This window comes from Apaloderma vittatum, unplaced genomic scaffold, assembly GCF_000703405.1.
Source record: "Apaloderma vittatum isolate BGI_N311 unplaced genomic scaffold, ASM70340v1 scaffold4839, whole genome shotgun sequence".
Classification (NCBI taxonomy): Eukaryota; Metazoa; Chordata; class Aves; order Trogoniformes; family Trogonidae; genus Apaloderma; species Apaloderma vittatum.
In genome coordinates this window covers 16,910-43,630 of record NW_009736811.1, presented here as the reverse complement: position 1 = coordinate 43,630, position 26,721 = coordinate 16,910, and the positions used below count along the sequence as shown (strand labels likewise).

Here is a 26,721-nt window from a genome sequence, read left to right as displayed (position 1 = left end):
TTTTTGTGAAAGAAATAAGAAAAAGATACAGCCTTGCCAGAACTCCCAGGCAGCATTACCTTAATCATATAGTTTATCCTACATTACAAAAACAAGACACTTGGAAACACTAAGAAAAAGCATAGATTGATAACTTTACCAGCTGTGAATTTATAGCACCCTTAAAAAAATAATTCCTGCAATTATCCTCAAAATAAAGCTGCAGTAGTTCATTTACTATGAAAAAAACATTAATAGCGTTTAAATTAGAACTGCCTTCTTACACTTGAGTCCATTACCTCCAAGCAATCCAAGCTTGCTTGATTTATTAAGACACACTCTCCATTCTTTTTCAGTCTTTAAGGATACAATTCCATATAGGAGGGAACGCACACAGTTTCCTTTGAAAACTCCACAGGACAATAAAGCCTGCTAAGCTGTTCTTCATACAGAGTCAAGGCATCAGTCAGATTGATACAGTTTCCCTGCACAAAAAAAAAAAGAAGTCCCAGTTACAACCAAATAAATAAGCAAAACTGCAGATAAATATACATTTTCACATTAATACAAGACTCTCACAATAGTTCAGAAATAGATACATGCTGTTCTTAATATTTACAAGGCGAATTTGCACATGTGTACACATATGTAGTTTGGGGTTTTTTTTTTTCCCAATTACTTAATGAGGTATCTTTGTTCCTTCCCGCTTGTAAATAACATTAATACACATCTGACCCTGAAAGACTATGGATTGTTCAACTAAGGAAAAAAAAGAGCTAGATCTAAGAAAATACATAGCTCTCAGTCACAGTTTATTCAATATTTTAAGACTTCTAATCTGAAAGGAAGGTCAAGTTCTCCAGTACCCCACAAACAACGGATTTATTGAACACTTCCTAAATGTCTGCGCTACTTATGTTTCACATGTGTGCATCGCTCTGATAACACATTATGAAGCTCCTAACTCCAAGAAAATAGTCTTTAAAAAAGCTGCATTCTTAAAGTTCTGCTTTTCGGTGCGCCCAGATTTTTAAAAATGGCCTTAAAACAATTCTGTGCACATAGATGCACAGATGCAACTGACAGTTAATTTTCATAAGGCAAGGAAGATGAGTTTGATTAACAAATACTACCTGTGCTCTTAAAAACAACAAGGGGCAAAGGCCAAAACAAGCAGAGATCTTATCTGAAACCAATATATCTAAACAGCTCCACCTACATTTAGGTTTTTTTCCATGTAGCTTTTTCCATTTAACATCATCAGATGATAACTAGCTAGAAACTCTGTTTCTGACTCTGGGATTTAAAATGGTTTTTTTCTATTTTTTATTGGTAGGATTTTTTCACAATGTATTTAACATAGCTCTGTTCCTAGAGGAAAAGAGACTTCATCATACCGTTCTTCCTCTGAATTTTCTGCATCATGCTCAATGAATCTTTTGTATTGTGCTCAAATTTTCACAAGTGGAAAACTTCAATTTAAAATCCTATACACTGCGCCTTTTATAAAAGCATGTTCTTCAAAGACCTCTTTCGAAAGAACTTGCATAAAATGTGTTTGATTATCATTTTAATCATATTCCACAACAAAACATGCACTTGTTTATTTGGTAAAGGAAGACAGCATGCTTTATATTGAATACAACATATTCAGTTTTGGGTATCAGAAGACAAGAGGTTTGTAAAAAGGTAGGAGATGAACACAAACTGAGCACAACTGCACGAAGCACAACAATGAACAGACTAGTGTAGTACTTTTTTAGTAACCTGTTATTATCCAGGGGACTGTAGCTGTTATTTGGTTCAGTTGCCCTTTACCAAACGTATAATTTAGTTTCAACATCAGATTGAATGCAAAAGAAAACTAAAAAAAAACACCTGGTGTGTGTAATTTAAGTCATAAATAGAAAACAGTGCTAGGTAATTTATGGAGTATACCACTATCGTGAAGGAAGTTTAATAAGGATATACAATGAGACAAAAGTTTCCCAGCCTGTCACTTCGGTATTTCATCCTTTCTCCCTTCTCCAGTAACAGACAAATCACTGCAGACAGTGTGGAAAACAAATTACAGGAACAAGAAAACATGTCAATAAGCAATTTTTACTTTTCAAACTCTCAACTCCCCAGTCTCCAAATCAAGATCCTACCTAAAGGTTCACACATCCTACCTGGTTGTTCTATTAATTTCTCCTTCTGGAGACACACTACAGGATCTCATAGAGCTGCACAATTATATGTTGTTTGCAATTTTTTGGCTTTACCCAACAAAAAGCTAGGTACTCTAAATATCAAATCTAGAAAACTCAGATGAACTTTTTGAGTAAAGAGAAAAGTTATTTAAAAATCACTACTATTAACACCTTTCTGTAAGAAATTATCAGCTTTATCCACTAAGACTACAGCACCGATAACCGTGTCAACCCCACTTAGTTGTTCTTCTATTGATAAAATAGGGGAACCAAGCTCAGAATGCAATACAGTGATCAGTCTAATAACCTGTGTTCATTTCAACTCTCCCCATCTCATGAAAACAGTTATGTGGTAGAGCAATACATTTTTGTTCCAAACAGCCACCACATACTCAAACAATAACCAATATTCAATGGTGCTTTCACAGTGAAATAAGCAAAATCAGACCTCCCTTTTTGCCCCCCTCACACTCTTTGGTTAATTTTCAACATAAACAAAACCCCTACCAAACTCTTCTGCCCACCCTCCATTACTTAATCTTGTCAATCAATGACAAATAGGAAATGGAGTAATATGAAAATTTTCTCCTTAGCAAGCACCTCTCTGACATGAAAATGTTTGAAATTAACCGATTTGTATTTATAAGACTAAGATTGATTAATCTTGAACTGTTTCACAGCCTTTGCATTCTGAGTCTGCTCCATGCTTGCACACACTTCAGCAGCTCATGCCTGTCTCCCAACATCAATACTTCCAGGCTTTCAGAAGGCACACATTCTCTAGTAGTGTGGGTTTAGTTTTTCATGTTTCTACAGCACAATGTACAAAAAATTTAAATAATAAACACAGTTCCAGGCAGACAGCAAAAAACAGGCCTTAAAATAAGTAATTTTTTAAAAAACGGATTTGTTTAAATTAACCTTATAGGTGGGGAAAGTTTAACTGGAGCTTACAAACAGGATGTGTCCATCAACTGTTTATAGGCTAAATTTAGGCCATTTCTCTAACCTTAGAAAGCAAACTAGTGGCTTGAAAGCAGACAGAAGGGTTCCTTTCCATACTTGTCCATTTCTCACAGGTCATTCTTACATGTCTTACCCTATATGTCACGCTACTGGACATCCTTTTCTATGACAGTATACAGAAAAAGTTTAATTTTAAACATGGTTTTCTATTTTTATTTTGTGACAGAGCTAAATGTGGCCAAGGTTGGGTTCAGAGTGACCAAGCAACGATGAGATACACAAAGTATGAAACATTTAGCAGCAGCGCTAGCCTTGAGTTTGAGGTGACAGGGATGGCTTTTAAGGAAATAATGGAGGCAAGCCTGACTGAAGATATCTGCACTGCCCAAATAATCAGTTAAAATTGAACTTTCAGTAACTGTCCCTTAAAGGCTCCCAAAGTGACAAGAAATCACACAGGCTCACACAGGCACATGCATCCGTTTCAGCCGCCTTTTACATTTGCAGTCAAGGAGAACCCTGTTGTCTTCTTTGGAAGTGCTAATTAGAAAACCCACACAGGAGCCAAAAAAAGGAGCATAACTATGGAACAACATCATGGTGGACATTCAGAGGGCAGGGCCACACTGTATTAGAGAGCAGCCAGGAAGTGACAGCTTTGTGAAGGGCTGTGTGTGCATGTAGCAGACATCTGATCCCTTGCACCAGTGATTAGTGCTGTTTACTTGGACCCAAACCCACGAGTAGTCTGAGACAGTTTCTATCCTGCCTGGGTTGGATGACCCAGACTCGGAAGGAGCAAATTCCTGTTCAGAGGTATTTTTAAATATTCTACTTCGTAAACAGGTTGAAAATGATAGCCTGCTAAACCTCAAAGGATTAGATCAGCAGAGCAAAAAATTAGCAGAGAAAAAAGCATTTTCATAGCTGCATGCAATTCACTGACACAGAGCCAATCTCACAAGTACTCTCTGCAGTTTCATAGCTCTTGGGACAATCTTCACATGCTACTTAGAAGGTGCAGGATGGTGATGGTTCAGAAAAACTACAAGCATAGCATACTAGTATTTATGAGTACACATTATCTACTGAATTAAAAACAAAAAAACACAACACATTTGGGCAATCTAGAAGTCATATTGGCCTTTAGAAAGCCCAATAGCATAAAAACAATGTGTTCAAGTCACTGAGTGGGACTGTTTAAGAGATGAAACTGGACTTCAGGATAAACCAAGCTGTAACATCCTCACTGCCTCATGCTTCTCTCGCCTGTGATGACTGGAAACCTGCACCTGTAACTGGCTCCCCTCAGAGAAGGCAACACCTCACAGACCTGCACCCATGTTACCTGACTAAACACTTCAAAGCATCAGCTTCAGAAGAAGAAAGAAGTATGGCAAGCTATATGAGACCCTTTAACATCAGATTATGGGGATTATGTTCAACAGTAAATTTTCACTAACAAGCCTCAAGTCAAACTTACAGACAGGACTGCAAGTTCTTCAGGCTAAGGGTCTTAAAGCTCAGCTCTCTCTGTCCAGGTCCTACGAAGGCTGCAAGACTCTCAATATGAATGATGCAGCTAAAAAAGCAAGGACATGAAAAGCAAGACTGCTACTTGTACAAATAACTTCTTGTTTTCATTGTGATTACTATTTGTGGATACACAGAGCAAGTATGGAGGTGTTTCCCCCCATCTCCAACATACTTATGCACAGACTAACAGCAGGAGAGAATGAGATCCATAAACTGACCTTTCTGTCATTCCAGAACTGAAACAAGCAAAAAGTCCATTCACCCTAAAATTGGCCACACATGTTCTTGCATCCCATAGGAACACAAATAAATAGTCTGAAAAACCTTCAACAGACAGAATTTCTCTATAAGCGTTAACGAACTGCTAGGCAATATCAGTTATCAGTCTCCATCTAGTGGTGAGAAGATATTCTGCATTGGCATTTGGAGACTGTTTTTAGGATCACTATGGCATCCTGAGGGAACAACCAGGTGTGTTAAGAGTAGTATGCCAAAAAAATAATTCTCTTGATAATCTCAGATAAATTACATCTATCTGGAGATAGACAGCTTTCGACCATGCATGCTGACAGATGCTTAAAAGAGCAAAACCCATGCAGAGCTCAGAGATGAGCATTTCCATTTATTTAACCCAGTAGTGGCATTTAGAGTCAGGCAGCAATGCAGTATGTGAAATGCTGGCATTCTGTGAGCAGAATTCCACTTTTGGCTAAAGCATTTCTTGAGCATCGAAATAATGACATTCTAATAAGACACACAAGGTAACCTCTGCTAGCAGAACTATCACAGAACGGGCTACAAACTACACAGAACCAATTTCAAACACTCATACAGCATAATGCCAAGGCAGAAGTAGCAACTATAGCTACTGGCCAGTAGCCAAGAGGACAATGACACTTTTGAAGCATCTTTCCTATGAGACATCTACTCATTATGGCAAAGGTCAGGCTCTAACAGATAGGTGGGTTTTCTCACAGTCACTTTTCCTGATAATATTTAATGTATTATCGGTTTTAAAGAACGAAAGCATACTTCAAGAAAGCCGGGGGACACACAACGTCCTGGATTTTAAAAACACAACTGCCTGAACAGACATATGATTCCTTCAACAAGTATAGCATAGCCTGCTACTTAAGATAAGCATCCTGGAAATAAGACAGTTGGAACAAAAGTAACTTAAATTTCCAATGCTAATACACGGAGTTAAAAATCCCTGGCATTTATCAGCTAACACATCAGAGCATTTGATCAGAGCATTTGAAACAGTTTTGAGTTAACAGTGTGTGACTACACTCAGCTATTGAAGTCAATTGTGGTCATGTCTGAACTTCTGCTCATAGTCTAACTTAATCCTTTGGAATTCCAGTTTCAGCTAGTTTAATTCAAAATCTAATTTAAACAGTTACAGACAGCTGCTTTTGTAAAGCACCCCCACAAACATGTTCTTCCTATGAGAGACTACTGAGTTTTCTGAGGGTTTTTCTGATTTTGTTTTTAAATCAGGCCAAACTGGGAGGAGGCTACAAGGACCATCTGTAGCCCTTGGGCTGAGTAGTGTATCACTGTATCAAAAGTTGTGATACCTGCCCCAGGAGTAATTCTGCCTTTTTCCAACACCCTCAGGAAGACTAAAGCGCTGGAGTACACTGCTTCTATATTCCATCCCTTTCCCTGGCTAGCAGTTAGCCACAAGCCCAAACTGAAGCCCCATCAGTTGTAATATTGTTTCTTTCCCATCCTGCCCTCTCCCACCTTGTTGCTTTGCAACTGTGAACTAGAAACTGCAGTTTCACAAGGGTTTTAAATCTTCCAGAGCCAGTTCAGCAGAGCTTTCTTCTTCCTCTGCAAGCAGAGATGCTGGAACTGAGCTATTCCCTCTCATCAGGACAGGGCAGGCAGCAAGGGCTGCATCAGTCTCTGCCTCTGTTGGCTCCAGCTGATGCAAAACCACACCCCTGTGTGCTGGCTGCAGCACAGCCATCGCTCCAGCTTTCAGCACAAGCTTCTTCCCAGAGTCCTCCTGTAAAGTCTGAGAGGCACCTGTCCACAGACATACCTTTACATACGTTCTAGTCAAGTCAACTATTCCCACTGCATACATTACAAGTACAACAACTGCAACACAAATGGTTGCTCTGGCCAAGTCTGCCATAAATACTTCCACTACTGACAGAACAGAAAAGACATTAAGATTTACAGTGTGATTCAATCACATTAGTCATCTCACATTTCAACCACAAGATAATTTATCTTGCCCATGCAACCACAGCATTTTAAAATAAAAGCAGCACATTTAGTCGTCAAAAGTTTGGAGGTTTGTGTTTCTTCATAAACCTCTCCAATTTTACAGCAAAACAGTTCCTTTATGCACCTCAAACTCTAGGCTGACAGGAATGGAGCTCAAACAAATCTTTTTAGTTAGGTTATTTTGAAGCGTAACAAGATCTTTTCAAAGCACTGTACTTAGATGCTCCACACATCAGGAGACTAGTTAAGGTATGGACATCACAAAAGTAATACAGCTTCAGAGACTTGTACTTTGTTCAACTGTTTGCTGGTCTTGTCACATTTTTGTACAACTGCATGCAGCTTTGTAGCATTCCAAATTCAGGATTACATAGAGAAAGTATATTCAGATGAAAGCTGTACCATAATTGTATTATCCACAAGACGGCTATACTGTAGCAAGCGTACAAATCTATAATTACTTATTTTTAAATTGAGTGGAATTAAAAACTTTATACACAAGGACAAATTCTTATTTATGACTACTTGAAAATACTTAAAAAATGTCAAGCATTATAACAAGTTCAAATGCTCAAAATCAGTTCTGCAGAAGCCAGAATCCTCATTAGACTCATTAAGAGTGGAGAGCAAGCAAAAAAAAAGTATATACTCCCAAATGATTCATTTTCTTGTCCCACTGCACCTATGTCAAATTCTTAGACCTCTATGGATGACAAAATTTTCATGTCTTACACACTACAACTGGAGATCTTAGTTTAAGAACCATGTAATTGTTTATTCTGCTTTTCCAAAAATTCCTTATAGTTAAAATATTCTGTAGTATGCCTAAAATGATCCTTGAAATTATGTTAATTCAAAAGACAAGCACTACAAATTCAGCTGAAATAATTCAAAAAGTCAGTTTGCAAAGCCTGTATTTCCTGCAAAAGTCCCTACTGAGCCATTAAAAGTAGAAAAACCTGCTAGTAGACTTTTTCTTAACTAGCTGGTTTGAGTTTGCCTCCTTTCTTTGTTTTTTTAACCTGAAAAATATAGATTGCAATACATATACAGCAATAGTTTTTTACATGCAGATACCATACCTGTGTGAAGTATTTTCCATCTTGTTTCAGGACTTTCATCGAGAGGTCAAGAATCAATCGCAGAAATTCCCATGTGGAATCTGCATATAAGATATAATTAAAAACAGAATAGCATATTACTGGCTTGTTGACTACTACATATTTAAGACTTGCAAAATGTTCACAAAGTAGCTACCCTATACCTTTTTTTAAAGGTAATAAATAATGGTGGTAGTATCTGTTTCACAGTAATTTTCCACCCATTTATGAGAAATTATAGAGTGTGGAAAAAATTTAGTGGAGTGTGAACTCCTCAAATTCTTTCTCAAAAATTACATTATTCTTGAATAAGAGCACAATTAAAAAAAGTCCTAGGAACTTGCTATTTTTTTTTAACATTCAACAAAAATTCAAAAATACAGGTTACTGTTATTATTTGCCTCACAGATTTGCTATTAAAAAGGCAAGAATCAAAGTACTTTTGTTGCAAATTGCCAACTAATATGCATCAAATGGGCAGAAATATGGAAAATTTTAAGGAAAATAAATCAGAAGATTAACCTTCTTCTGGAGATGTGGAGATTGGAACAGCCGTCAGATCATTAATTACGTAATCAAACATCCTTCCTTCTTTGGCATACCTCTTCAGTACGGGAATACAGTCTTCAATTAGAACCTACAAGAATGAAATACTGTAGCTGGTCCTCAAAATATCTGAGGACTGACCAGGTAAGGGGATCAAATGTGGATTCACAGGTATTAAGAGGAAGGGAAAAATACAGGGTTAGATGTGTTTTCCCTCAGGCTCCATTTTGCATTCTTTACACCATGTAAAAAGGAGGAACAGTAGTAGGAATTCTGACAACACAGGCACTACAGGACTGTTACTGACTACCAGGTGTCCATGGTATCACTAAATAGTAATAACAGCAGTCCCTCAACATACAAGTAATATAAGATATTTGTATGAAAAGTCACTGATTCATGCAAAGAGCACACGACTTCTCTAGTAAATTTTTGCTTTTTTTTTTTTAGCTCAAACCTGTAAACTAGTATCTGTGAGAGCCTTAAGCACCAGTAACAAAAACACAAAAGATTGCCAGCAAAGATGTCAGATTACACCTGGGCTAGTTTCTAAGCTATGTCAGGTGCAGCACATAAAGACATTAACTGCAGGGACACATGAATTGTTTAGTTTTAGATGGTTTTTAATTTTTAATATACTAGCAGTGTAATGGTAAGAGATTTTGCCTGCAAATTAGAAATAATTTTTAAATGTGCATTACAAATTCAGATATTCTCAACAGCACAGGACAAATAACTTAAAAAATAATTCCTTAAATTGATGAAAAGGAACATCTATTTTATATACTTACTGCTATTTCCTCTTCATTTGTAATCTATGGCAATAAACATTTTCCTATTTCACATTCCTTAAAAGCTATATGTATTTCCGTTAAAGCTATATGTATTACTTTTAAAAGAGACTGAAGATAAAAGAGTTAAAACATTTTGACACTAATATATACTTCCAACGCAAATTCCAGTGCCAGCTATTAAATTTTGTGTCATAAAAAAAAGGAAAAAGAATCCTTCCCAAAATTAAAAAAAAACCAGAATACTCTTCCTCAATACTTTGCCACAGCAGTCTTCCAGGTTAGCTATAACTGCACTTAAAATATTACCTCTATTGAAAGAAAACCAAAAAAATTACCTGATAGCACTCTCCTTTCAGATTGTCTAAGACATCTCCGCATGTTTTACGCATGTATTTTTTACATCCGTCGATCACCATTTGGTCAATGTTTGAAGTTGGTTAAGGTATTTTACGTTCCAGAAATAATACAGGTTAACAGTTTATATTTCTTCAGAAAGAAATTCTCAAAAAGGTGACATTCACAAAGGAATATCAAGATGCATATCTTGATATATATATATATACACGTATTGCAGTAGGCAACATTATGCGTTTTCCTCCAGATTCAGTTAGAGGTTTAGGAATTTTTTGACCATACTACTTGTACCTTAGGTTACACCATTACTGTGAAAGCTTGAAATGTGAACAATAGGATGATGTATTTTAAAACCCCATAAAGGTAAGCTAGGTTAAGACTTTAACCTACAGTTTTATAATAATTTTTAGTTTCTAGCAAGGGGATCCCAGAACCTAGGATGATCAATATTTCATATGGGCAGCAGTGGTTTACATTACAAATTATCTGAACTACAGAATATTAAAAACTTGATTTTTATCAGTATTCTTAAGATAGAGCGAGAGTTGGTTATTCTGCCACCAACACAATTTATCAAGTCCTGACACTGCTGTTGATTAAACTCTTTTGCTTCTAGGGATTACTTTTTTATATAGCTTTCCTCAGAAAAACAGAAGACTGTAACAAGGCAGAACACAACTCAAACTGCAGACTTGACAGACCTGTCTTCTGTTATCAGAGAAGGTTCCAGTGTGATGACAGAAGTGTTCCTTTCCAGTCCTGTGTAAATTGCTACTTGGAAGTTATGGTACAGGTTAGGAACCTGAAAGCAGGTGCTACATAGTGGTGCACAAATACGCAGTCGTCGGGTCTCCCTAAGCTGACAGACAAATTTCATTTTAGACTCCATCTTCTTACGCAAATCAGAATCTCACAGTTAATTGTGCTCAGTGCTAACAATTCAAGAGAAAACACAGGTCAGGAAATGTCAAAATGAACGATCAGTCATTTATCAAAGGATATCTCTACCATAGTAACCATCTTTGGCTTCAGTTTGACTATCTCATATAGTATACCTCCATCGCCACCTCCTAGGATTAGTACTTCTTTCCCAGTATAGTCTTCCTTTCCACTGCCCATTATGGCTTGAGTATATGCCAGGTCACTCTCTGCCAGATCTAAATGGAAGGAAGAGAGAGTTGGACAGAAGCATTATCAATTAATAAGAAGAGTTAAAGTTGTATTAATTTGGTTTTAATCCAAGTGTGACATAACACAGGCCAAAGAGCATCTACAACCTAGCATCCAGAGACAGTCCAGGTAACAGGAAGCTGGTGATTTATCAAAGTTAATGAGATCTTCCTCAGAATCCCACACAGGATAGTTCTCAGTGCAAACCCAGCAATGGCTACCTCAGCATTAGGAAGCACTGTGTGCTCAGAGAAGCAAAGTTGTAGAGCAGAACCGTCAGGACTTAGGACTCGATATCCACACTTGATACTTCAGTGGGTTTTTACCTCAGATTAGTGCTGCAAGAGACAAATCAGCATATTTGTGAAAGCACTCCCCAGGCCCCAGCTAAAAAGAGCAACCTCGATGCACTCCAGTGGATCCCCGAACAGAAGCAGAAGTATGACTGTTAATATGTAACTGCTGAAGGGCCCTGAAATACGCTTTCTGCCAACTTGGCCACCATCAAAGCAGGCAACCACATTTCTAAGCTGTAATAACAGCTCTGAGTACAAGGGCAAAGCTTTGTGCAGTGGCACATTGTGGCATATCCTATCATTCTGCCTGGCAATCAGCACTTCACTTGTAAGTGCACAAAACCAAAATAATGTAAAACAGTAAAAAAAGCCCATGGAGATAATTAAGTAATGTCACACTTCCCTTTCTATGATGCACATGGTAATAACATTCAAACAAAACCTCATTTCCACATGAAACTCTGATGCCAATTTCTTGCCAAAAGAATGCAATACCTAATTTGATAATTCAAATACAACTCCAACTGAATCAGAAAATACCTTGGCTAACGAATTAAACAACAACACTTTTCAGCTACCATCTGCACAGAAGTCCACTTTACAGTTGCAGAAATTAACTGAATGGTTAGAGGTATTTCTGGTGATTTTGACAAGCTATAGCCAGATTTCTTAATTACTCTGCCATTAGACTGAAATTATCTGTCGCTAGACAGCAACATCCTTATTTACCCGAGTCAGTATATTTCAACAAAGTACTGAGAGATTTTACAAAGCATACACCTTGATATCTAGATTTTCTATGAAACAACATTCTTATCCAGCTGAGAACAGCAGCATACCTTCTCCCAAGTTCACTTGCAAAAATACCAATATCAGCAGGCACAGAGTACCTCCCATAACCAGAGGAATAAACCAGCCTTTAACTTAGGAGTTCAACTGAGCATTTTGAAGAAGACAAGAGTCAAAAGACATTCAACAACAGCCAAGCAAGCAGCTAAAGGGTTTTAAGATGCAGCTGTCCTGTCTCTCACCAAGCAAGTAATTCCCTTAAAGAATCATGGGAGCAGCAGGATTATCCATCCTTCTCTACAAGCTCCTGTTTCTTCATATTTCTTCAGAATTCCACTGCATTTTGAAGACCACCAAAGCAGCTTGTTTTACTGTCAAAGAGAAGCCCTCAAGAGGTTGGACTTGCAACAAACAAGTAAAAGCTCATATGAAACAAAAGTAGAGTAAGCTCTGCTAAAGAAGACTCTGACTTTTATTCTTCTATGTCATCTTTCACAGCAAAGATGATCGCTTTGGAAAAGACAATTTTTTTGTACTCTATATTTTACATTGGTCAGTCTTTTTGACTAAAATACTTTGTATACAGGAACAGATATCCATGTACAGGCATATATGTAGCTTCCAGCATTAGAACCATGACCCCTAGATAGAAAACACCATCTGCAATTTCACTCAGAAGATCCTTAAATGAGATGATACTTACTAACATCCCCACTGAGGATAAGAATATTCCCAAACTGCTTTGAATGTAGAATTTTAATATTCTGAAAAGGTGAGTCTTCATCATAAACAACTTCATCTATGTCATACTCCACCAGGCGCCCATCAGCTGTGGGCCAGTATCTATCAATGACACCTCCTCTCAAAATGGCTGGCAATCTTGCAAGAAATAAGAAAAAAGATTATAAAACATTTGAGAATGTTTATTTTAAAAAAAAAACAAATCTCTAAATAATATTTACAAGAAAACTTGCAAGATTTAACACTCAACAGATAAATCTATTACCCATACATCATAAATACATAACTTGTTAAGGCACAGATGAAATACAAAGTTCTTATGTACAACTTGTACAATGCGTGTGAACATCTCTGGTCTGAGAGGGGATTTACATAACATACCAGCCTCCACAGAAAGATCAGCTCATGACTAGCAATGGATAAAATAATAAAGCAGAATGCAGACAAAAAACAACTCAATCACAAAACCTCTCCACACTTTCAGCTCAGCTAAGAATGACATTTCTTTGAGATTAGTGGATCTTACCCTTCTAAAGCTGTACTGAGCAACATTTTAAATACATACACAAACACACAAACTGAATTATTATAGTGTTTCCACATAAGCATAGGGAAACACTTTTTCACTGTGAGGGTGATAGAGCACTGAAACAGGTTCTTCAGAGAGGCTGTGGAGTCTCCTTCTCTGGACACATTCAAAACCCGCCTGGACACATTTCTGTAGGTGATCCTGCTCTGGCAGGGGAGTTGGACTAGGTGATCTCCAGAGGTCCCTTCCAACCCTGAACATTCTGTGTGATTCTGTGATTCAAACTCAGTCAGCTCACACTGCAAGGTATAAGCACAATCTCTGATGCTTACTTGTCAGCAAAAGTGCTGACAGTTTGCGTTAATTTTTAAAAGTGGTTCAAACATCTGCATAGATTGTTTTGGTTTTGTGTGTTGTTTTTTTTTCTTAATTCTATATAGAAGGATCCTGATTTAAACCAGTATTTCATCTGTTAAGACAAACCATATTCAAAATGGCAGTGAAGAAGCAAAATGATTGCATTCCATTTTAAGCAAAACATGCAGGCACAGAGTTCATCAGATCTCAGTCTTCCCAGAGGAGGGTTTAGCAGAATACCTAACATAGACAACCTTCCAAATTCACTAGTGAATTTCAATAAACATTTCAGAAACCCTTTCTGCCTTCAATGAGCCGCAAGATGGCAGCACACAGCGAGAGCAAGAGCATCTATTCACTATGCCAGAAAATAAAGAGGCAGCAACTTTTCAAGCAGTATTAATTCCAGTGGAGCTGCATATGTGTGTGAAGCCAACATCAGATGGATGCAAAAGAGGAAAAAAAAAATTGAGGAGTGTGTGACAAAATCCATGCAAGATCCACTGTTCTAGGAGGTTCATCTTCCTACACTAAGGTAATCAAATTAATTTACATAATTCCAGGCAAACTTTTTCCTGATCCATTTTGAACAAGTCCCTATCATATGGATTCCACAAACTCCCAAAATCATATTTCAGTACTAAAATATGCTCAAAGAGAGAGGATACACATCCACAGGATTCTACACATTTGCACACTGTGCACCTGGTGAGACAAAGTAAAGATTATCTCTGTTGTAAATACAATTTTAAACACAAAAAACAACATTCAATGTATAATAGACCTTTCAAGTCACTACCACTTTACCTGTGGTCTCGTATAGACTTCAAACTACTTTCTGCTACAGTACTACTTAGCTGGCTTCCCATTTTGTATTTTGCTCCTTGACTTTACTGAACCTTGTCAATTTTACACCGCTTTTTACTTTTCTTAAACCATTTCCCCTTCTTGACTATGTACTTTAAAGCATGCTGCACCTTTCAGCAAGAGCACATCTGCTCCCTAGCTTCAAGGTGCCAGTCACTGCCAGACAGCCAGCAGGAAGGCCTCAATCCAAGCTGTGCCCTTCCAGATCCCTGTGGAACTCCAGTACAAATGCTGTTTCAGCAGCAGGCAACAAACCACAGCTGGCATATCTACAGTTGCACTTACAACCTTCTGAGTAAACCAAAATGACAAGAAGGCCTGCAAAGCCTCCCTCCTTCAGTTATCAGTTGTATTAAAAAAAAAGCTACAAAACATTTGTATCTTCTTAGGAGGCACACAGGCTCCCCTGCCAGGGCTTTAGCCACATGTGCCCCAAGTCAGCACCACAAGGTGCAGCAGGGACAGAACTCTGAGAGGAAGAGCTGCAGAAAACCTTGTTGGGGCAGGGCCTCTTCCATGTGCTTGAGATTCTTTTTAGCTCCAGCTCTCACCCGTGGTCCCTGCACAAGCTACGCTGCAGCTCTGACCCATGTCTTTCACCAGTTCTGGAGACTCAGCTTGGTCTTGAAGCTGCTTCAATAACTACAGCCCAGCCTGGCAGCCACAGGGCTGGAGCTGACCATGGTCACCATCCCCAGCCCTTCTCACCTTGTCCATGAGCTGTGTGACGTGGCCCAGAGGCTGCAGTTCATGGCTTGGCCCATCCCTCTGCCACCCTTGGGTCCCCAGCTCTTCTAGAGCAGTTCACTCTTGGTTGCATTTTCTCCCACCATTTCATGCAACCATTGCAGCAAAATAAGTAATCTTTGCCCAAAGTAACAATATTTAAGATGAAGCTTTAAATTCCAAACCTCACAGTATCTTCAATTCTGCAATAAACCAATTTTCAAATATAGGGGTGAAAACCACACACACATGTATTCATACTTCAGGCTATTCACTGCAGTAGAGCAAAGCATAATTTGCTTATTATCTTTAGCAACTATGCAGACAAGCCACATACAGAAGTAAATGTACAAACTTACCGTTTCACCCTTTTTATATTACCGTGAAATAGTTCTCTCATTCTTTCTTCTACTTTGTTTAGAAGCTGAAAAAATAGCAAACAAGACAGATGGAATCACTTAATGTAAAGTATCTCTTAAATTAGGCTACTTGGAAGGCAACAAAAATTAGCACCTGCACTGAAAGGTTTGAAATGTAACATTAGAAGCCTATGAATAGCTAGCTGGTCGCCTTAGCCTCATTACTAGCAAGAATGTACATATTGTAGCAGCTGTCATCACTGTGTTTAGCTGTCCTCCAGGATACCATAGCCAGACCTTTCAGGCACAGCCAAAGAGGCAACATGAGAACCTTGTAAGGTTTCTTTCCCACCAAAGCAGTGACTTGTTCCCCCACTATATCCAATTTCTAGAGTTGTTGTATCAAGGAGAATGAAACTATTTTTCTCTATGGGGAAGTTTCATTACAGAGGCTCCTCACATCTCAAATTAGAGAAAAAAATAGTAAAATGTCATACACTAATACACCAGATTGGGGCTTCTCACTCACTGCCCTGGGTACCCAAAGATACCTGAGCCCTAACCAAGGCTGCTACATCTTCAGAGCGAAGAATATGAGGCCGAGGACATGCAAAAGAGAAAGGCTGTGGGTGTGCACATACACTCATTTGTGTATGTGACTACAATATGTGTTACCACTCCTCATCTGTAAGCATTCAGGTTGAAACTATCTTTAGTATTTAAAAATCTTTTACCAAGACATACTTTGATAGACCTGAAGAAAAGAGATTCCTCATACAGTTTGATAAGCCTAGTAAGATAAGCAGCATTCATACCTGATCGACTTCCTCTCTTCCTTTCATATGATCATTGTAGCTCTGCAGATCCACCAACACTAATCCATGAGGGTGAATTCTCAAATTGGCATAACTACAAAATAAAGAGAGACATGATGATGATTTTATTCTCAAAAACCAGAGTGAAGAGAGAGTCTGAAATGAGGTATGTTAAATTTATAATGCACATTTCTTTTTCCAGTCAACTGTAACTGCTGGCAGTGCCATCTCTGGTCTTCCTCTGCAAGACACTAAGCAGCAAAGCTGCAAGAGTAATAATGCAATCAGCAGGCAGCAAGGCAGTGAAATAGGGTGTTTAAACAACTATGGCATGACGGAAAAATGTATCACCTACTAGTTTCAGCTCTTTAAATAATGCCTGCTTCAACAGGCATGTTGGTTTTAGTAGGTTTTGTTTTTTAAATCAAAATCAAGCCTCAAGAAAATAAGTGGACATCTTCATTACCCTATACCTTCATTCTTACTTCTTAGGTTGGAGTTTGGTTTTGATTTTTTAACCTTATAGCAACTATTCAGAGACAACGTGCATATTCAAAGCTGAATAAAAATTTGTAAGTGAGAACCTGTAAGTGTTCTGGAGCAAACCATGGCTCTAACTGGCAATCAGATTACATCAGCAAACTCTCATTGATGAATACAGATGCAAGGTGGACAAAACTCCTACTGTATATTGTATTTATTACTGGAGCATTTAAAGACCAAGGAGCAAGGCTTCACCATGCTAAGTGGGTAAACAACTAGAGGACCTTGAAGAACTTGCAACAAATAGAACAAAACAACTATGGGGAAGGACACAAGAAAACAAAAACAGTAGCAGAGACAGTATCTCTGTCATACTGGGGAGTGAAGACAAAACCAGAAAGGCTACAAAGGGATTACATAATGGAAAGGAGAGGAAGCATGTATTGAAAGAAAGCAGTAGAGGAGGAAAAGGAAACAGGAACAGCATAGCAAAGAAAGAAGGGTATTCAGGAGTAGAAGTTCATTAGTACAACACAGAGAAATCCCAGATAAAGCTGTATACAGTTCCCTGAATGCCCATTTCTTTGCTTGTCTGCTCATACCACCTCACCAAGCCTCAGAGGCAAAACACAAAACACAAATCAACTCTCGATGAGACAAAAAGTTTACATGACCTCCTATCTCCCTACTACTCCTCCTTTTTTTGCCCCTTCCAGAGCTCTTTTCATAAACTATCAGCCAGCATGAGCACAACCTCTCCTGGGGTGACTTGGCCAGCAAACACCCTCAGCTGCAGAGAGAAGATTCCGACTCTGTGTTATTTAAAGACTATAATTTTTGGTAACGGTAAAATGATCAAATTTATGAAACTGACTGAAGTGATTCAAGAATAAACACATTTTTACTGGCTTTGGACAGCAGTGATCTGTAGCTGTGGTGTGTTTACATTCAACAGAGAAACACAAATGTCACCCACTCCTCTTCAAAAGATGAGCCTGGAAAGTTTCGATTTTCCTGAACAGTTTACAAACAGGTCTTGCTTTCAGGAGGAAAGACATTTCAAGGCGACACACACACTCCCCCACCGGGTTTCGCCTTCCCAAATGCCAGCAAGGTTGTCACAATCTTTCAGTGATCCTCCCCACAACCCGGCCACTGCCCACTAGGTGTCCTCCCGACAAATCTGATCAGGGACCAAAAAACAGCTGCACTCCCAATGGCCATTAAGAGAAACCACAGAATAACATTAAAACATGCATCCTCCCTGCACCAGGAAACTACTCCTGCATAAACCACATTATTTTACCCTGATGATACGAACAGAAAATAGTCAAGGAGTAATCAAAGATGGATTTTTTTGGGTTTGGGTTTTTTTTCTGTGTGTCTTTTTAACTGGCAGCTAGAAAGTTATCTCTTGAGAGACCAGGTTTATGAGCTAACTAGAAGAATAAAAGTGTTTTGAGTATTCAAGACATTTCTAAAGCAGCTTTTTGCTTTTTTCTTAAAAGCTATATAAGGCAGCGTTTAGGGAGATCCAGCAAACTCATTCTATTGTACTTCTGCCAAAGCCAGAGTAAAGCAGAGAAAGCAAGCTGTTCTAAACTTCAGCAGCTAAACATCCTCACCTGCATGTTTGTCTTTGGATGCTGTGCCCCACTCACCAACTGACACAGTTCAGTACTTCTGATACACTGGTCACTTCATACTTTGCATAGTGACTACATTTTACAGCTTAAGTTGATATTCCCACCAGTACCATTAAGACACATGTAGGATCATTAAACAATTAAAAAGAAAAAAAAAAAGAGGGCAGGTCACACATACTTCATCCAGTCTCTACAGAGCTTCAGTTTTTCAACACTTGCCTCTGTAACCTTACAATCCCCTGAACCAAAAGGGACTCAAACTAGTTGTGTACATTCCCTATAGAGTCAGTACTCGGCAGAGGGGAAATGGCTACTGCAAAGGACAGCTCTACCAGTCCTATCAGGATTCCATTTATACGACTTTCACATTGGCGAGGGCTAATTTCGTAACATGCCTAACATAAGAGGGAAAAAACCAGTAAGGCATAAAGTGCAAGCACAAACAGCTTTACTGCAAGAATCCAGGAGATTTTAATTTTTATTATTTATCTAAAGTAAAGATAGGCAGAAGAGCAGAGTTCACCAGACAGAAGTGCTGGTCATTCCTGCAGTTTTTGGATGCAACCACATGGAGTGAAAAGGGACATTCCTGGTGAAGTCAACAGATATGTCCCAGACCTTCAGAGTTGCAGCACTACAGACAGAAATGAGTATTAACAGAGCTGTCTCATAAACTGCAGTTCCGCAAAATCTGAAACAGTGCCAGAAATATTTGCACTTATCAGTTTATTCCCATATTCCAGAGGTTGCTATTTACACAAATGAACAGCAAATTGACTGTCCCATGACCTGAGATCCATTTTAAATTCCTTTCCTACAAGAAACACATAGCTGTCATAAGATCTGACAGCTGACATTGTCTGCACTTCCCCTGTGGCTGCATGAAATAATTAGTCAGTACATGATGTTACCACCTCCAGTTTGGGGTCTTTTTTGGATGAGAAGCAAGAAGAGTCATATAGGAGGGTTGCTCCAAAAAGCACAACCACATAACTTTGGACTTATCCTAAGTGGTATGATAGCATTAGAACACAGAGACAGTAACACTGCAGAATTATTAATTTCATTTAATTGTTACTGCTACTGGAATAGCACAGTCCTGACATCAGCAGAGGGAGAAAGGTAGGCACCAGGCTGGAGCAATGTAGTGGGACAAAAATTTGAGTTCTTAGCATCTAAGACAGTTAATTTATTGTAAACAACCTTGAATGAAATTCAAAATTCTCAGAGAAGCTGATACAGATCCAGGTTGATTATACTTTGGCTAAAAGTCACTTGTTACAAGTCACTTGGTTGGAAATTAACACCCAATAGTTAAAACGTCTGTAAAGATTTAAACACACAGCAAACAGTACAAGGGTACATTCAGAAAAGAAACCAGAATAGTAGCATTCGGGCAACAGCAGCAGGCCAAGGCTGAACTCACAGAAAACTTACTAGCTTAATATCAGCAGAGAACAAAGGCTATGCTGGCTTTTGTTACTTTACACTTGTCTACTTGGCAGAACATGTGTGAAACCAGGCTTTCAGCAGCAGCTCTTTGGGGAAGCGCCTTAAGAATAATGAAAATACAGCTTTGGTTTTTACCTACAAAAATACAGCAAAGAGTACTTCACAGTTCAAATGAGGGGGCAAAAACCATGAGAAATGAAGTTTTCTTCAGAAGACTCCTGCCCTGCACCTTGCCTTAGTGAAAAATTTAATCCCCTTTTCCAGAATAAAACACTTGCCACACCTTTGGTGAGTGCCTGCATGCACTTTCATAAAAACAGTAAGAAAAAAAGTTCAGCAAACAAGGATCCTCTCCCTTCCATTAGGCAACAAAATCTGTATGTGAAAAGCAGTCCCCGCTGTAACAAGGCCCCACTTGTTGCTGCACCTGCATACCTGTCGCATAATCTGTGGCAGTAATCAGGTTTTTTGTCCTTGCATGCAAATGAGTCTCAACTATATAAGACAAGACGCTGCTCAGTAAAATTGTTTAAATACTGCAGTTTGCCACCTGAACAACAGGGAACATCAGATGTTTAGAAATAAATTCCAGTTGTAGAAATCAAAAAGGAATTCTTTGAAACAAAAAAGGTTTTGGATGAGTATCCTCTTTAAGTAAAGAGCCAGAAGCAGGGAGATCACCTTGCCTTAGTTATTTGTACTGAGGAGTAAGAAACACTGCAGTCCCGTGTATCTGAGAAAGTATCTCCCACTACCACACCCAGAGAACAGATTGGATAGACAGACAAGTACCTACAATCCCTCTTTACCCATCAAAAAGTTAGTCTGTCAGCAAATAAATGCTGAGTCACTACAGAATAGACAGAATAGCTTAAGTATTTGAAAAACAACTTGCCAATAGAAGCATAACCTGTCAAATCACTCACAAAGGAAGAAATGAAAATCTATTTATACTAGGAAATCCCAAAATAAATAAAAAAAAATTCAAAACGTTGTTTCAATACTCTCTAAGATGCTCTTCACCTCAATTACAGAGTACTTACAGGATCTTAAGGAATTGAGCAACTACAGTTTTTCACTATACCATTATTGCTGTTCTGGTTTTACAAATTAAGGAAATTAAACTGATAAAAGCTAACACAGTTCTAAACCGTTGTTCATTCCTAGCACTGCTTCCAATTCCTCAAACCAGTTTTGCACCCTGGGTAACTATGAAGAAACTACAGTCTTTTAGCTTAAAGCAAACAGCTGAGGAATGTTCACACCATTCCTTTAAAATATGCTGACTAGCATACTGAGTGTTTAGCAAAAGATTAACACAGAAGAAAAATTAAAAACACTCACCCCTCCCCTCATGGTGTTAACATATTAATCACCATTTTAAGTGACATAATTTCAGCTGGATAAACTTAGCACTGCTGTGAACAGTGAAGTCAAATGTCAGTAGGATTACACTTCTCTAAACAAGAATTCAGGTACAGAATGGATATGTGTATAGGGGAAAGCAATAGGTTTTAGAAAACAGCCTTCTGCTGTATAAACTGTGACTCTTAAATTCCAGGTTTTGTTAATTTTTTAAGAACTTTCAGGTGGACCATGGCAAAAGAGGGAGCATGGATGCATGAAGGACAAGAAAAACCCAGAGAGCTGTACACAGTATTTAACAGAAGAGTACCTGCTCACAAGCACTGTTGCTATTAAAAAGTAGTATTAGTTGAGAACATATTCAACAATTGCCCAAGATTTATTTAGTAACTTTTAAATCTGCTCAGATATACTGGGCCTTATGACTCTGTACTGTATATATTGAGATTTTAGGAAAAGTTAAGTCTTCAACCATTCATAGTAAGCATGCTGCTTAAGGAGACTCCAAAAACATTCTGGAAGCAATCTGAAAACATACAGCTTGGGAAAACAATACTGCTGAGTCCCCAGAAAACTCAGAGACAGAGCTCCTCTCTCCTGCATGTTCCCTCACCAGCGTCTGGGCAAGCAGGGGAGTAAAGCAGAAGCATATCCAACCCCACTACTACAGACAGGGACTTAAGTGGCTCAAGTGAGCAATTTCCTGTCCAGCTCTAGAGCCTCGTGTTGACAAACTCATTAGTAAATGTTTTCAGCAGAACTTCCCTCAATTAGGTCCTTTGTCAGAGTAAATCACAAAGTGAATGGACCAGGTAGGGTTGCCACATGTGACTTTTGCTGACTTCGCTTCAGACAAAGGAGAACTGGGATCTGTTGCTTTGGGAATGACAACAGGAAAGCACAGCTTAATCCCCAAATCAGCTCCAATTCGTTTAACAGTCACAGCCCTCCACGGGGCTGTTCCCACTGTATCTTTGTAAGGGACAAAGTTTTGCAGAGAGCAGCGCTCACAATTCAACACTCCATAGCAAGAGGCACCATGCAAACTACAGAGGTTATCTCTGCAGACTTTAGTGCACAGACAGCGTTTAGCAACGTACTACTATCTCATCTCAAACATTTTCCTGGGCTTAGTACCCAGCTTGTAACATTAGCTGCACATCTTTGTCTTGCAAGAGCTGAAGTCACCTCTCTGGTTAAAATTGTGTTTGTATGTGCATACTCACAAAACCCCTGTTCAAACACAGCACTATCTCACCCATCTTCCATCCTGGGGAACTTTTATGTGAGCTAACACGCAGCTATTCTTCGAGGAAACCTGTCACGATGTACCTACCTTCTCTAACTTTTTTCCCCTGCTTTTTACTACAAGCTACCTCATTTAAAGTACACTGTTTCATGGGGAACAGAAGGCTGCAAGTCCTGGTTTATTTCTTCCTAGCTGTGCCAGACAGAATTATTATAATTTTTTAAATATATATATACCCACATGTATTTTAGAGCTCTAAAATAAAACACTGACATAAAATCACTACTATTAAAATAAAGTCTTTTTAGTCAGTATCAAATCCTCTGTATGTTCACCAGTTCATTCTTACCACTCATGAAGTGTCCAATCTACTTGGTTTTAAGTGTTCACACCCTTGTTTCACTTAACTGAAACTGCAGCAACAGACATTAACAGAAATATCCTGTTTAATGCTGCCTTAAAGAAGTACATGCAGTTTCTCTAAGCAATCTGAAAACTCAAGGAAAAAAAAAAATCTGCTGAGGTCCCAAAACTCACAGAAACTTCTCCTGCATATGCTACTGTTCCCCAATCCAACGTTTAATGGGGCTGCCAAAGCACAGAAAAGTACTTTTAACTTAGACTTACGTGCAGTAAGTTGATTAGCAACACCAGTAATTTCCAGGGCAAATAAATCCAGTAAGCACTGGAGTTCAGATGGCAATAAATATACCAAGAAAAAGTAATAAACATTCTTTATTAATTTATATTTAACACTGCACTAGAAAAAAATAGTCACTTGTAAAGTGAATTATCTCCTCTTCTGTGCACCTTTGTTCTTCACTCTTCAGTTTTGAGGCTGCATCACAATGTGCAATTCCTTATTATGTTTAGGATGCTTTCCTGGACAGCTTCTTAGAAGCCCAAATATTTCCAGACCTGTATTCTATCAAAACTTTGAGAAATTATAAGTATTAACAGTCTTCATCAGCAAATGTACTTCTGAACTAACAACACTAATACACAATTTAACATTAAGCTGACAACAATAATTTGATATTAAGGCCAAGCTCAACTAAAACTTTTTGACAGTTAACCACATTTGTGTTGGGAAGCCCACTCATGGTTAGATTAGCAATGAAGACTGTGAAGCATAGTACACATACATAAGAGAAAACAAGGAAAGGCAAGGTTGTGGCACCTGCATATTTATAGTGAAAAGGGAAGACTTCTACATCTGACTTCTAGAAAAATGTCAAATGGAGAGTGATAGAGCAAATCAACCAGCCTATGCAAATTAGGAATAGCAAAAAACAGCACTGCAGTAATAGAAAGCCCATTCAGGTCTCTCCATGGACACTTCAGTATTTAGAGCATCTTTAAGTTGACAGATTTTGTCCTGAAACTCAATATTCTTTATCATATTTCTCACTGCGAGTTGAAAAGATGAACAGCAATTGGAGATAGATTTATAGTTCTCCAGTATATAAGCCTATACTCGAAGGAACAAGGATACTCCACAGGGGCTGTTTTACCATGGAAACCGGCACCTTGACCAACTTTCTTCTGATGAATTGATTGCAACTCTCATTCCCTGTTCCTCTGTGCTGGTCCAGGAGGAGGTGGACAAATTGGGAGTAATGTTAAGCCCAGGAAGAAGGGAGGAGTGGAGGGAAGGTTTTATTTTAAAGATCTGCTTTTATTTCCCATTACTCTTCTCTAATTTGATTGCTAACAAATGTAATTAGTTTCCAGAAATCAAGTCTGTTTTGCCCAAGACGGTAACTGCAGATGATCAACCTGTCCTTATCTCAGCGCATGAGCCTTTTGTTGTATTTTCTCCTCTATCTAGCTGAGAAGGAGTGATAGAGCAGCTGTGGTGGGCACCTAGCCACATACATATTGTACTGGCTGTATATACATGTATTAACATACAGTACACATACAGAAACAAATTCCAGCAGTAACACATTCACCTAGAATCTGATTTTCCTACTACATATTTCAGTTCTCCCATTCCCTGTAATGACAGAAGAGAAGAGAGAATCAACACAACTTAAAAATCCTTAGGCAATTCTTGAGTGTTAGAAGTGTGGCCAACTGAGCTGTTTAACAAGACAATCAGGAGAACAGAGTCAGCAAATTAAACATCGCAATACATATTTCCAAAAGAACAAAAGTAGCAACTGCCATGAAGTCCAAGAAAACTACAGTATTTACATTAGTAAAAAGTTATCATTCACATGCTAAAATTAGACTTGAACATATTTAAACGTATTCAGTTGTCAGAAGAATTAGAAATACATTTAATTGACTTGAGCTGTCCTGCGCCTGGAAGGACTGGCCCTGAGACAAAGACACCATAAAATGTTACTACATGAATAGAGCCCAGACCGACCAGTTCAATTGTTCTGATATCCAAGCCACAATATCCAAATTGCAAGATGAGACCGGCAAGATTATCGGAAGTTTTCTGCATTATTTTAGTCACTTCATACACAAGGTTAGTAGAAAAAGTTTACCCTGCCTGCATCCCAGAAAAAGTATCCAATGCAGGGATAAATAAGTATTTTTAAGGGAAGATAGAGGGGGACAATCTATAGGAAAAGAAAAACCACTTACCTGCCATTTTTTTTGACGTAGGTTGCTAAATAACCATGGTCTTCCCAGTTATGAACTGTTTCTGTCATTCCCTGCTCCTGAAAAACGGGCTGTAGAGCTTTAAGAACGGCATTGCAATCAGCTGTGAGATTAACAGGAAGAAAAAAAAATAGTGAGTACCTTCCACTCAGCTCTGGTTTGCTTTTTGGTTTTTAAAGGCTGAACATTTTTTGCTGGCAGCCTAAAGTACTTTTGCTTTGAGTTCCCCCTGAATAATAGTTGCCATGTACCTTCTTCTCCCCTCTTCCCCTCAGCCCCCAGAGATATTCCTCAGTGCATGGGGTCCACTCAGCTCTGGTTTGCTTTTTGGTTTTTAAAGGCTGAACATTTTTTGCTGGCAGCCTAAAGTACTTTTGCTTTGAGTTCCCCCTGAATAATAGTTGCCATGTACCTTCTCCCCTCTTCCCCTCAGTCCCCAGAGATATTCCTCAATGCATGGGGATGCAAATTATTTTCTTTTACATTGGTCTTTATCACTGAGCAGAAGTATTTATCTAAAACGGATGCATTAAGAGTACTTTTGTTATGGCTACCATTAGTCACTTGTATTACAATCCAGTCAAGCCCTTACTCATATAATTTTTTAAATAGCTTAAAAATACATAAGCAACAATCACAGAAAGAAAGCACAGCACTGGTAAGAAACTTAGTAGCTTCTCTGTCTTACAGTTCAACAGTTTTTCAAAGGCACTGAATACTATCTACTTTGCCCTATAGAGACATCCTTTTTATAACATCCACGACAAAGCTAGCCTCCAACTGAAACGATCTTCACGATGCTATGGAAAAGACATTTCACTCAGAAGAACACACAAAAATTCACTTGAGAATTACCAGAGTAACTTTTTTTAGCTATTATCTTCAAAAGCAAGCTGATTATTTGTCCATAAAGGTATTTCTTCAATCGAAATGTGCCGATTTCAGAAGCCTCAGGTTTGCTGTACAGTTTGAGGGTTTTTCCTGGGTTCTTTTTTTTGGTGGTTTGTGTTGTTTGTTTTTTTGTTTAATAATCTCCATTACAACAATTTTGGATGTTCCATATAAACAAGTGTTCCAAAAATAAGTACAAGCTTTGTCAGTTAACCTTGGAATTGATGAGGTAAGTTAGTGGAGGATGCTGCAAAAGCTGCACCTACCAGAACAGGAATAAAACTGGAAAGACTGTCATACCAGTAAAGTATGGCAAAGACCTACATATCATCAGTTTGTCCCAGTAAGGAAAAAAGGCATGGAATACTATCTACTCTGCCCTATAGAAGCATCCTTTTTATAACATTCAGGACAATTTGTCCCAGTGAGGGACAAATCATCATTTTTGCTTCATAAACATAAAACTAAGCCACTGTAGTCATGCAATATGTCAATAATGTAGCCAAGATTTAGACTATCAGAGAATTTACCTGACACAGTCACATTATAGAGGCAGTTTATAACCAAATACTTCAGCACTGACATGCTCTTCCCCCTGCCCCAACCTAATAAAGAGTTATTCGCAAGGTAATTATTTTGGTTTACTCCCTGCC

At 38.4% G+C, this 26,721-nt stretch overlaps 1 protein-coding gene across 1 annotated transcript in view; it reads right to left on the bottom strand.

Annotated features, from left to right (window-relative positions):
• SMS (spermine synthase) overlaps nt 1–25,287 on the bottom strand; it is a 28,455-nt gene extending 3,168 nt beyond the window's left edge. The window contains exons 1-9 of the mRNA XM_009877105.1: nt 25,160–25,287; nt 16,364–16,457; nt 15,549–15,613; nt 12,673–12,848; nt 10,717–10,871; nt 9,696–9,785; nt 8,543–8,657; nt 8,003–8,082; nt 349–464 (exon numbers count right to left, since the gene is read on the bottom strand). Of these exons, the coding sequence (XP_009875407.1) occupies nt 349–464; nt 8,003–8,082; nt 8,543–8,657; nt 9,696–9,785; nt 10,717–10,871; nt 12,673–12,848; nt 15,549–15,613; nt 16,364–16,457; nt 25,160–25,227 (959 nt within the window). The 5' untranslated portion in view covers nt 25,228–25,287. The remainder of the gene's footprint in view (nt 1–348; nt 465–8,002; nt 8,083–8,542; nt 8,658–9,695; nt 9,786–10,716; nt 10,872–12,672; nt 12,849–15,548; nt 15,614–16,363; nt 16,458–25,159) is intronic.
• Nucleotides 25,288–26,721: the final 1,434 nt, after the last annotated feature.